Source organism: Helianthus annuus, chromosome 12 (genome assembly GCF_002127325.2).
Source record: "Helianthus annuus cultivar XRQ/B chromosome 12, HanXRQr2.0-SUNRISE, whole genome shotgun sequence".
NCBI lineage: Eukaryota > Viridiplantae > Streptophyta > Magnoliopsida > Asterales > Asteraceae > Helianthus > Helianthus annuus.
The window spans coordinates 78,909,361-78,922,039 of NC_035444.2; the positions used below are offsets into that span (position 1 = coordinate 78,909,361).

Sequence of the window (12,679 nt, forward strand, 5' to 3'; positions counted from 1 at the left end):
TACTCTTTTATTATGCCTTGTATATATATCTCATGTATTAACATTATTGATTACCAATTTCGAATACAAGTATATCATTTTCTCTCAAAGATTCGAAACCCTAATTCATAGTTTACGTGATCTGCAACTTTCAATCAACAGAAATTTCCATATTTTAATTTGATTATTCTAATCTGACTCAGACCCACGTCAAATTATATGAAAATATACAAAGCTCCAATATAATACACTAATTTATTTCTAACATGTTCACATCAATAAGCTATTTCAAGGAAAATGGCCGGCCTGGTTTAAAATCATTAGTTTTGAATACTCCGAACATAAGAATTATGTTTAGAGAGAGAGAGAGAGAGAGAAAGAAATAAGGTAACTAAAATGGCAAACGCTGGTCTTGACTTGTTAATGGTCAGCTTAAAGAAGCTAATATGCTATGACAGCACTCCATTGATCAATAATAATCCGTGTGTTCAAGACGAAAGGCCTCGGTTCCAGTTTCTGTATCAGGAACTTGAATCCCTAAGGTCCTTTGTTCTTAATATGGAGATCACAAAGGGACCCCATGATCAGGTGAAAACTAGAAATTTAGAGAGAAGGCTTCGAGATGTTGTGGAGGAAGCTGAAGACATTGTTGATCTATTTCTGACTAGAGCTTTCATCAGAAATAACACAAGCATGACGATTTGTGGTTCTGATGTCAGCTGTCACCTCCCGAACGTTGATAGTGCTATCGAAAATATCAAATCCGTTAAAAAAGAACTTATGGATACCAAGACACAGTCTCAGAGTGAAGTCCTACATCCCACTGCTGGAACTTTGCCAAGCAAAAGTTCATGTAGTGCAGTACTTAAAGAAGAAGTCATTGTAGGCCTTGATGACGACTCAATGGTTTTGATGGACAGGCTTACCGGAAATCAAAAGCAATTAGATATCATATCCATTGTTGGTATGGGAGGACTAGGGAAGACAACTTTGGCAACAAGAGTATTCAATGATCCGTTTATTGTATATCATTTTCATGTCCGCGCGTGGGTTTCAGTGTCCCAAGTGTATACTAAGAAGGATCTTTTAATCTCCCTGCTAACATCCATCTCTAAACTAGCACTTGAAAATATCAAGAAGTTGAGGGGAGAGAAAATCTCAGAATTGTTGTATAAGAGCTTGAAGGGCAAGCGATATTTAATTGTAATTGATGATTTATGGAGTGCTAAAGCATGGGATGATTTGAAGATGCACTTCCCAAATGATAACATCCGCAGTAGAATTCTGCTTACCACTCGCCTCTCTGAAATTGCTTTCTATGCAAAACCAGGAGGTTTCACTTACAATCTACAATTTCTAACCAATGAGGAGAGTTGGGAGTTATTGTGCAGGAAAGTATTTCGAGAAGATGGCTGTCCTAAAAGATTGATCAAGCCTGGAATACAAATTGCTAAAAAATGTCAGGGACTACCACTAGCATTGGTTGTCATAGCAGGACTTCTAATGAAGGAGGAGAGGAGCCCAGAGTTGTGGGAAAAAGGTTGCTGAAAGTGTAATTTCATACATTGTTGGCGGCCCGAAAGGATATCTGGATACATTGGCTTTGAGTTTAGTCCATTTACCTCGTCACTTAAGAGATTGTTTTCTCTACGTTGGAGGTTTCCCAGAAGACTGTACAATTCCTGTGCGAAGGTTGATCTGGTTATGGATCGCAGAGGGATTTATACTTGAAGATGGTCAAAAACCCTTGGAAGAAGTGGCTGAAGATTACTTGTTGGATCTAGTAGACAGAAGTCTATTGATTGTCGCCAAACGAAGGTCAAATGGTGGGATTAAAGCATGCCGTATCTATGATCTATTAAGGGAGCTATGTTTGAAGAAAGCTAGAGAAGAGAATTTCTTCATGAAAACATCCAGGTCAGGTTACCTTACATCATCCAAGTTCATTTCATGTACAGATAAGCAACGGCGTCTTTTTGCAGACTCAAACTTTTTTTCTGAGATCTCTTCAGCCCATTCTGCCCCACATATTCGCTCGTTTGTGTGCTTTAACAAGGAATGGTACTTCAGCCTAGGGGTCCAGAGGTGTTTCCATCCCTTTCTACTTGTTAGGGTACTAGATCTACAAACTATTCACACACCCACAGTCCCCCTTGCCTTAGAACTGCTGGTTCATCTTTGGCACTTAGCACTTTGGTCTGAGGTCACAAGGCTCCCCTCCTCAGTGTGTAATTTATGGAACCTTCAAACCCTTATTCTTAAAGAAAATTACTCCGGTTTCATGAAGTTACCAGAAAACATAGCCAACATGGTAAACTTGAGGCATTTGTGGATTGAAATGATCATTTCTATTCCGGAAACTCGCAACCCAACCAACTCTGGTGTATTTTTTAACTTGCAAACTGTTTCTATGCTAAGATTACATGGTAGAGCCGAAAGTTTGTTGAAAAGGATTCCTAATATCAGGAAGCTTGGGTGTGCTGTCTATGAGGATAAAAAGGAAGATCCATTCCCGAGTTTTGGTTTATTAAATCACCTTGAAACTTTAAAGGTGATACAACCGGAAGTGAAATCATTGTTGTCGAATAAGCGTATTAGTTTCCCTGCAACCTTGAGAAAACTTACGTTATCAGGATGCCGTTTTCCTTGGTTTGATATGTCGAATATCCAATGGTTGCCAAACCTTGAAGTTCTCAAGTTGCTAAATTATGCTTTTGAAGGACCCTTATGGGACACAGGGGAGGGACAGTTTCGCCAATTAAAGTTCTTAAAATTGCAGAACCTGGATATTCAACAGTGGAATGCCTACAGTACTAATTTTCCATGCCTTAAACGATTGGTGTTGCTAGAATGCCACTATCTTAAGGGTATTCCAGATGAAGTGGGGGACATCCACACCCTTGAGACAATTGATGTTGATAAAAGGAACCACTCTGTTGTCAAATCTGCTAATAAAATTCAAGAAGAGCAGCACGCTATGGGAAATTATGAATTTAAGATGAATGTTATAGGGTTTTTCACCTCAATAAGATGATTTCCAGGTTTTTGTTTAAATAACAAAAGCATGTAAATATTCAGCATATTTAATATTTATTTATGTTCTGAATGTGATTGTTACTCTAGATGTTTTATTTTATTTTTTATATTTGAGAATTGCACTTTCTATATTGTAATCAGGATTACACATGTGATGTGGTTATATAGATGTAAATATGACAATACTAGTCCCTAAAGTAGCACTAATATAACTAATGGTCTAATAAAACTCTCCCACAAGCTAAGGGCGAAAGCGATTCAAACTTGGAAATATAAAAACCAAAGAATACTAAATTAAACCTGATCCAGCTCTCCTATTAACAATTCTATCTAATTGAGTTCCACTCTTAGAACAATTAAGCTCCAACCCACATCATTTCATTCTTCCCCACATTACCAGGACTTCAAATTGTAATTAAATTTGTTTGACTTGTTCTTTGTGTATTGACCTTTCTTCTTTCCATGTGAAAACAAAAAAGGCTTTTGCAAAGTTCCCTTCTCCACCAAAAGAACAAATCATCCAAAAAAACTTTAGTGTAGTTTCCATTGGAAAAACCTTATGTTGTTTCCTTCTTTTCTATTTTGTTTCTATTTCCAGTGACAACTGGCAAATGTTACTCGCAGCCCAAGTGAAATGTTTCACTGCCACCTTGTACCAGTTCCATTCCCTCTATTTCCTTCACCGTCGTTTCGCTGTTGTATAGCGGCATATGACGATAACTTCGCATTGGGATGACCACACCTAGGGCTCCATTTGTAGGTTGTTTTTGCGGCAACTATGATTTAGGGGTGCACTGGTCAACGATTACAGGCTCATATGATGTCATTTAGAACTCGGATCATCCTCTTGGCTTTGCCTTCCGAGAAGAGGTTTGGGTACATGAGTCACGAAAGACAAAGCCATGAGTCTCGACAAAGGTTTTAAATGCTTGATTGTCAAACTTGTCCCTTAAGTCACATTGAAGACTCTCGTATTTTTATTGAGTTTGAATTAATTTGTGGAACATGATGAAGTTAGTAAGCGTCTTAGATATTTAATTTAATGGATATGCCCAAGCATATTGTGTAAAGTCATCGATGACCATATGATATTTATAACTGGTTTTACTAGGTACTAGGGATTATTAAAGTATATAAACTTAATTTATATTAGGTATGTATTAGATATTCAAACATTATGTTTATATGTATATGTAATAATGACATTATCGAACGGTTATGTCGGTTTTGGTTGGCACCGTTTCAAACAGTAGTAATTCCCTCCAAAAACCAACCGCAAATAACCGTCATGTATAAATAAGGATTGCCGGCAAATGTAACCGGCACCAAGACATCTCATACTCGATTTGTCCTCTAAATCATTCATCTGTATTTCCTTGTTTCCTGCACTTTCACATTACGAACATCATGAATCCACACACTCAAACAACTTCCGCTTCACATGTTAATGATATTCAACAAAGTGGTATCAGAGCGAGAGCCACTGCTACTGCTGCTGAAAGCAATGAAGATCTCAAGCCAACGTCGACCACGCTGTCGTGTAAACACTATTCCGACGAGAAAAAAAAACCAAGATGGTTGCAAAGAAGATGTTATTATTGCAACAAACCGGGACATCAAATTTCATCATGCAAAACGAAAGAAAGCGATGAGGCAACACAACTTTTACGGCTGGCGATCAACACAGGAATCCAACAACAACAAGAAGAAGGAAAAGAACATCGAGAGGAGTTTATTATTACCGGCACTGATGGAGGACTCTGGTTTGAAATATGGTACGTAAGTAGAACCTTTAAAAGGCATTTCTCCGGAAATTTAGACATGTTTAAACGGATTAAAAGTATGTTCGGTGTGGAAACAAAAACTGGAGAAAACATTTTCTATTTTATAAAAGGAATAGGGGTTGTGGAAGTGATGACTGGGTCTGAAAGAATCCGAATACAAAGTGTTTTCTATACACCTGATATCGATAGAAATGTACTTAGTTTAGATCAATTGATCACCCAAGGATACACAGTAAAGTTTGCAGGAGATAAATGCAAGATCTTCGCTACGTTTAGCGTCCCTGTTATTAATAGAAGGAGTGTGATTTCCGGTCTCACAAGGGAAGATGAGATCAGATTAAGAGAAGAAGAATCCATGCTTAATGCTTAAGTCTGAACTTGATTATGAAGCATTCAAAACAGAATATTTAAACCAATATTTCGAAAATCTGAATATATCATCAAATGAACCGGATTGGAATGTCTTGATACTTCAACCCATGTCATTTAAGGAGTTTCAAGACTGCAAAGCACTCCTTGATATGCTGGACGATGAAGGGTATGTTAGGAAATACAAGTATTGTCTAGAAAATAAGTTTGATGATATGGTTGATTGATTTCTCAAAGAAAAATTAGAGACCACAACAAGACCTCTCCTTGCATATGCTGCAGACAATCGAAAAGTAAGTTTGTTGGATCTATACATGGTTGTTAAAAGAGTGGGTGGTCACCGAAGAATAACAGAAAACAACATGTGGGCTATGGTTGCCAAAGATATGGGTTTCGATTATAATGAAGGAGAGTTTATGAGGCTTATGTATGCCATGTACTTAGATGTACTAGTTTATTATTATAAATTCAAAGCAACACAACAAGCAGTAGCCGAGAAAGAAATCATGGAGGATGTTGCAGAAACAAGAAACAAGACGAAGCAAAAGTCTGGATAATAATGGAGGAACCAGCAGGCAAACTGGAGCAGACGAACAACATTATGCCTTCTTCACTGGGAATGACTGGTACGGGCTTAACAAGCTGCAAAGAAGGAAGAAATTTGATTTCAAGCAAGCTGAAAAAGCCGTTAATGAAGCTAATAAAAGCGTCTTGATGCACTCTCAAAGGAATAATTAAGTTTATGGGGAGTGTATTAAAGTATATAAACTTAATTTATATTATGTATGTATTAGATATTCGAACATTATGTTTATATGTATATGTAATAATGACATTATCGAACGGTTATGTCGGTTTTGGTTGGCACCGTTTCAAATGGTAGTTATTCCCTCCAAAAACCAACCGCAAATAACCGTCATGTATAAATAAGGATTGCCGGCAAATGTAACCGGCACCAAAACATCTCATACTCGATTTGTCCTCTAAATCATTCATCTGTATTTCCTTGTTTCTAGCACTTTCACATTATGAACATCATGAACCACACACTCAAACAACTTCTGCTGCACATGTTAATGATATTCAACAGGGATTTCTATAAACCGCAATGTATAATATAAAATGGTGCAGTCACAAAATCTGAATAAAAAAAGGGTAGGCTTTGCTACTAGAAATCAAACAAGAATGACAAAGACCACTAGAGTTTTGTTTGTTACACGAAATAAAGTAACAAGAAGATAACAAATTTAACTTGAGCTCCATGATGACCATGCCAATTAGTTGGTGAAGATGCAAGAAAATACAATTGAACTCCATGTGAACGGATATAAGTCGCCCGAATTATCATGTCTAGCAAGGGCCCTTCCAGTCTTGGCATCCTTCAAGGTAAAGCCAAACACGTCAAACTCCATGAAAACTAAATTTCCACGTCGTATAGATAAAAGTTTTTTTTGACAATGTATGGTGCTAAAAGTTTATTATTTGGGCGAAAGGTGTGAGTGGGTGCTTTGTGGTAGCCATTGCCTGATCCGATAACCTATAAACTCTGACGATTCCCAATAAATATGTTTGTTGGTGCATACATCTGTCGAATTCGTCTTGTATCGAGTCTTAGACTAGAATTGTTAGATCAGGGCACGTTGTATGAGAAAATGTCAAAGTTTAGGTTGCATAGATGCTGATTTCGCTCCAAGCAGCACATGCATGTGATTCTGCCCAAAACGATTTCTCGCTCCAAATGTGATTCTGGTGTTCTTTCGAGCGAAATCAGAACAGTATATATAGTCCCTTATGAGCGAAATCAGTAGAGTTGTTCTTGTTTTCCGGTACCGAACTGCTGCCGAAGTGCTGTTTGACTGTAATCAGTGTGAAATCATTAATACAAGGCAGATTTAAGTATATCAAGCTGTTTTACTAGTTCGTTTCTTATTTTCCGCATCTGAAACGGATAAGAGCTTATCGGATTGACTTGTTTGGGTCAGCACGCGAACCTACAAGTGGTATCAGAGCTCAGAACGAGGAGTTCTTGCTAAAACAGCTTCATTTTCTGACTTCTACACCTTCTTTTTGAATCTGAACAAGATTTAACGGTTAAAATCGGCTCAAATTTTCGCAAACTGTGAAAAGTTCATAATAATAAATCCCTGAAAGTTTGACACTAATATTCAAAGTAAAAACAGACAAAATGGACCCCCGAGTTGATTCCGCTCGAACTGGGTAATTTCTGATTTCGCTCAAAATTCAGGGCTAATTCCGCTCCAAGCTGCCACATTGCTGATTTCGCTTCAAAGTATCAGCTGATTCCGCTCCAAATTACAGATTCTGAGTGATTCCGCTTCAACGTCCAAACTAATTCCGCTCCTAGATACAAACTTTGAGATTCTGCTGAAGAGATAGTTTGTGATTTCGCTCCAGGCAAACAAACAATCAGATTTTGCTCCAAACCGCAATTGGGATTCCGCTCGAAACAAGAAATCTGTAATTTCGCTCGAAATTGACTCTTATTAAAAAACGTGTTATCAAAACATGGCTGAAGAGTTCTACAATGCATTTGCGACACCCGTTGCACCTATTACTGCTGCTGAGACTTTATACAGTGAGAACAAGACGGGTCTCATCAGAAACCACCAAAACTCATGTATATTGAATATTTTCAAGTGTGGAAAAGTCGATTTGAAAACTAGGTTCAGGCATACAAATTTGATGCATGGTGTTCACTGATGAAAGACTACGAGATACCAAAGAATGAGCGTGGGCTAGAAAAAGGTTTTAATGATTTTACAGAAGCTGCTGACAAGTTGAAATATACTAGTGAAAAGATGATGATCAGCATTCTTCAGCAAGCTGTTAAAGAAGATATTTTTGTGTTACTTCAACATAACGGAATAGCTAGATCAATCTGGGAGGCTTTGATTCAGAAATTCAATTCAGAGGGAGTGCTGATATGATCAAAAACAAAAAGGCATTATTGAAGAAATCGTTTGACATGTTTACTGCATTTGATCATGAAATAACCAAGCAGACCATTGATAGATACTGTCATCTGGTTCTGGAAATGGGAAGATTAGACATTCAGAAAGAGGATGATGAGTGGGTTGATAAGCTAGCTGAAGCCTTGCCACAGCATAAGTGGGGAACTTATTTAATGGTTGTGAAACTCATGAGGAAGACTGAGAGTATGAATTTGGCTCAGTTTATTCAGAAAATTGAAGAGCAAGAATTGGATATTCAGAAGACTGCTATCATGACAAATCCAAATGCAAAACAGGATGTCAGTTTGTACTATCGTGGGAACAAGTTTAAGGTTACTCCTAGTCAAAGTCCAAAGACTAGTACTGCATTCAGTGCTGATGGTTCTGCAAGTCCAAATGCTAGCACTACAACACAAAGTGGTGGATACACTTCATCATTCTCAAGCTTTGATCCAAACAGCAACACACCTAGCCCTCAAAAGCAAAATCCTACTGATCTGCAGTGCAATGTTACTTTAACTATTCAGAATGGCCAAAATCTATCTCCTGAAGTGGCTAAGCAACACATGGCATCTCTTGTCGCCATGTTAGAGTCGTATGAAAGCTTGATTGCAGGACGAATTGGTAATCCGATGCTCACGAAAGAAGATTACGACCAAATAGATGCTGAAGAACTTGAGTTGATGGATGTGAAGTGGTGTTTGGCTAGTGCCTGCAGGAGAGCTGAAAAATTTCAACAAATTACTGGTAGAGATGAGTTTCGAGGAATGGCTACCTCTCCACTTGGTTTCGAGGAATGGCTAGAGTTTTGGGTGAAGAAGAAGCTAGTAAAAAAAGAATTCCAATATTTCCAGATCTTGGAAGTGATGTTGATACAGATGATGAGGAAGAGTATCTTAACAAATGTAGAAAAAGCATTGATCCTGATAGTTTTAATTTTTTTCTTTGCAGATAAAGTTGAGATGCTAAATCAGAAGAAGATTGCCCGTTTGAAGAGAGAGCTAGAAACATCAAAGTTACTTGCTAATGAAAAGGCAAAGACAGAAGCTGGATAAACAAAAGTTGAAGCAGTTACTGAGAATGCGACAGAAAAGATTGTTGAAGTGGAGAAAGTGGTAGAAAAAAACGTCGAAGTTGAGAAAATTGTTGAGAAAATGGTCGAAATAGAAAAGATTGTTGAAATCGAGAAACTTGTTGAAGTTGAAAAGATTGTTGAAGTTGAGAAGATAGTTGAAAAAATGGTTGAAGTTGAAAAACCATGTTTGAAATGTTCAGAACCGTGCAAGGCTTGTGAAGAAAAAGATAAGAAGATTGTTGAATTAGAAAAGTTTAAAGAAGATCTACTGTCCGATGTAAAGTATATGAAGGAATCATACGATGTGCTGAACAGGAAAGTTGATAGTTTGAAAAGAACGAATGCAGAAATTGAGAAAGCAAATGACAAAATGAGTGCAACTTTAATGACAAAGCAAAGTGTCATCAATGATTACATTGAAGATTGTGCTAAGCTGAAGGAGCTGGAACTTGAGAAAATTGAGAGTGAAAGGATTAACCGATTACTTTTGAGTTATACTACTTGTGATTATCTGATTGATCGTGTTTATCCTACTGTTGCAGGTCTTGAAGCTTTCAAGAAGAAAGAAAAAGAAGATGATACTGGTAAGACACAAAGTGTCATGTATAACAGATGTCCGCCTCCTATCTTTGAGAGTTATTCCCCCAGGAAACCAAATGAAGAACAAGTAAACAAGGCTCTAAACATCAAGTTAAAGTCTGAAACCATTGATTTACCAGACAATATTGATGTCACATTCACAGCGTCTGACACTGATCATGAGTCTGAGTTAGTTAAGAAAGTTGTCGATCAGGTGTTGGATATGGATGAAGAGTCAAAGTCTGAGTTCACCGGTTAAGAGGCTTTATGTCACACCCCGGCCGCGTCAAAACAACGAAACCACGACGGAAACGCCGGGAGGTGAGTTGCGACAGAATTATTGTTTCAACAACCATGGCAATTAAAGTTATGTATTATTGAAATTAAAGTTACATCGTCTTTGAGTTCAAACTAAAGTAACATAATATCTGTCTTTTTAAGTCACTAAGGCCCGAGTCCGCCTAAGTGAAGCACAAACATCATCATGCATTAGCACCTGAAAACACATGTAAAAATAGGTACGTCAGCATAAAAATGCCTATGAGATACATAGGTTTTGTTTATGCAGATTCATGACTTGTATTTGAAAGAAGTGTTTAATAAAATGTAGTCATGAACCTTGTAAAATGTTTTCCTTTGTAAAACCATGTGAAAATCAATGAAAATCAAATGATGATGAAATGATAATGCATGTTAAATAAGTAACCAAGTAAAAGTGAATTTGGATAAAATGTGTACTTTGTAAAACGATGTCTTGTTTTTGTATAAAATGTTTCATGCCTTGCCCAAGTGATTTAAATAACGCAACAATGTATAATACAATAAAAGCACTTATATATAGGAAGTACCAGCGGGGTATCCACCATGCTTTTATCATATAATACATAGCCCCGTTGCATAAGTCACATATCAATAACCAACCAAAATGTCATGTTCAATGTCAAAATGTTCATGTGAAAACCATGTTATATGCCATGTGTAACGTGTATCATGTATAACCAATGAAGTGCATAGCAAGTAGGAAATCATCTGCTTAGAATATGTAATAATGTCCATGTGAAAACAAATGTCATGTATGGTGAATAACTAGAAGCTACTCAACCCCATAGAAAATGTACAAAACAATGTTTTTGAATAAACCGAAGTTTAAATCAAATGTTATGTTTTGCAGAAAAACAATGCTTTATGATTACAAACATTTATGCAGTAATGTTAATCGCATACATTCAAGCCAACCCATTTACTTTGATTAGTCACTGTGTGTCATTTGTTTGCTTTGTGATACGGACAAATGACCACCATCCTTGCTTTGTTGATTTTGTTTCATCTCGTTCTTTTCATCTAATCATCTCACTCGTTTCCTCTCATGTTTTCCTCTTTTTTTAGCATGCCTCCTCGACGCGAAAATCAGCTACCAAATGCCGAACTGGCAGAAATCATCGCACAGTAAATGGCTGCTGCGTTCCCAAATCTTATTGCTCAGTTGAACCAAGCCAACAACAATCCGAACGCTCCTTGTAACTTCAAGAGCTTCAATTCGGCTAAACCACTCAAGTTCAGTGGTACTGAGGGGGAAACTGGGCTCCTTCAATGGTTTGAGAGCATTGAGAATACTTTCCGTCATGTTCAGTGTCCTGATAATCGCAAAGTCGAGTTTGCTTCTAGTGTTTTTCAAAAGAGGGCGCTTACATGGTGGAATGGGGTTATGAGAGATCGTGGTGCTGAAGTTGCTTTAGCACAGTCATGGGCTGAACTGAGAACTTTTATGATGAGGGAGTTTTGTCCTCGTCATGAGCTGCGAGCTCTAGAAAGGGAGTTCGATGATCTGAAACAAGTAAGTGGTGAGCACCGGGCGTATACTGATAGGTATGAGGAGCTGAGCTTGTTATGCCCAACAATGGTCACCCCACTCGACAAGGCTATCGAGAGATACATTGATGGTCTACCTGACTCCATACAAGACATCGTTACTGGTAGTAATCCTACCACTGTCCGTCAGGCGATCGAGTTATCTGCGACGTTGACTGAATCACAGATTCGAAAGGGTAAGTTGCACAGGAAGGGTGACAAGAAGGGTAAGAAGCAGGATTCCGACAAGAGGGATAACAAGAAAGGTGAAAACAAGAAGGGGAGTGATGCAGGTTCCTCAAAGGGTTCTAGGAAGTAGAAGGCTTCCCAAAATTTTGCCGTTATTACTCAGACGAATCAGCCTGCGCAACCTCTTGCCAAGAAACCATACTTTGGCAATGCACCTTTGTGCAATAAGTGTAACGGACATCATCAACCACACCACCAGTGCCGTCAGTGCACCAACTGCGGAAGCTCTGGTCATCTTGCTGCTACATGCCGCATTCCTGTCAATCAGAATCGGGCAGCTCAGAACCCGGCTCAACAAGTTGCTCAGCCTCTTGCTCAGCAACAAGGTCAAGCAGCACGACCTCACTTCCCGCCAGGTTCTTGTTACAACTGTGGGGATCTAACCCACTACCGTAACCAATGTCCAAGATTGGTGAATGCAAACCCGGTTCAAGCTCAGGCTCGTGGACAAGCTTTCAACATGAATGCTGCTGAGGCGCAAGCAGACAACGAAGTGGTGAACGGTACGTTCTTTGTTAATAATCAACCTGCATCTGTACTTGTTGATTCGGGGGCCAATAAGAGTTTTGTGTCATTGTCATTTGAGCCCTTGCTTCGCGTGTCTAGAACGAAACTAGGTAGGCCTCTGACAGTTGAAGTTGCGAGTGGTGAACCCGTTGTTCTTGATTCTGTTCTTCGCAACTGCCAATTGAACCTTAACGACCATCTTTTTCCTATTGACCTCACGCCTATGCAACTTGGGAGCTTCAACATTATTGTGGGTATGGATTGGTTAGCCAAGCATCGCG

The 12,679-nt window shown here is 38.5% G+C and overlaps 1 protein-coding gene across 1 annotated transcript; it reads left to right on the forward strand.

Moving 5' to 3' along the window:
* Positions 1 to 375: 375 nt before the first annotated feature.
* Positions 376 to 3,013, forward strand: LOC110907065 (putative late blight resistance protein homolog R1A-3). The gene is made up of 2 exons (XM_035981310.1): positions 376 to 1,519; positions 1,638 to 3,013. Exons 1-2 carry the CDS (start codon positions 376 to 378, stop codon positions 3,011 to 3,013), a joined length of 2,520 nt encoding a protein of 839 aa, XP_035837203.1.
* Positions 3,014 to 12,679: the final 9,666 nt, after the last annotated feature.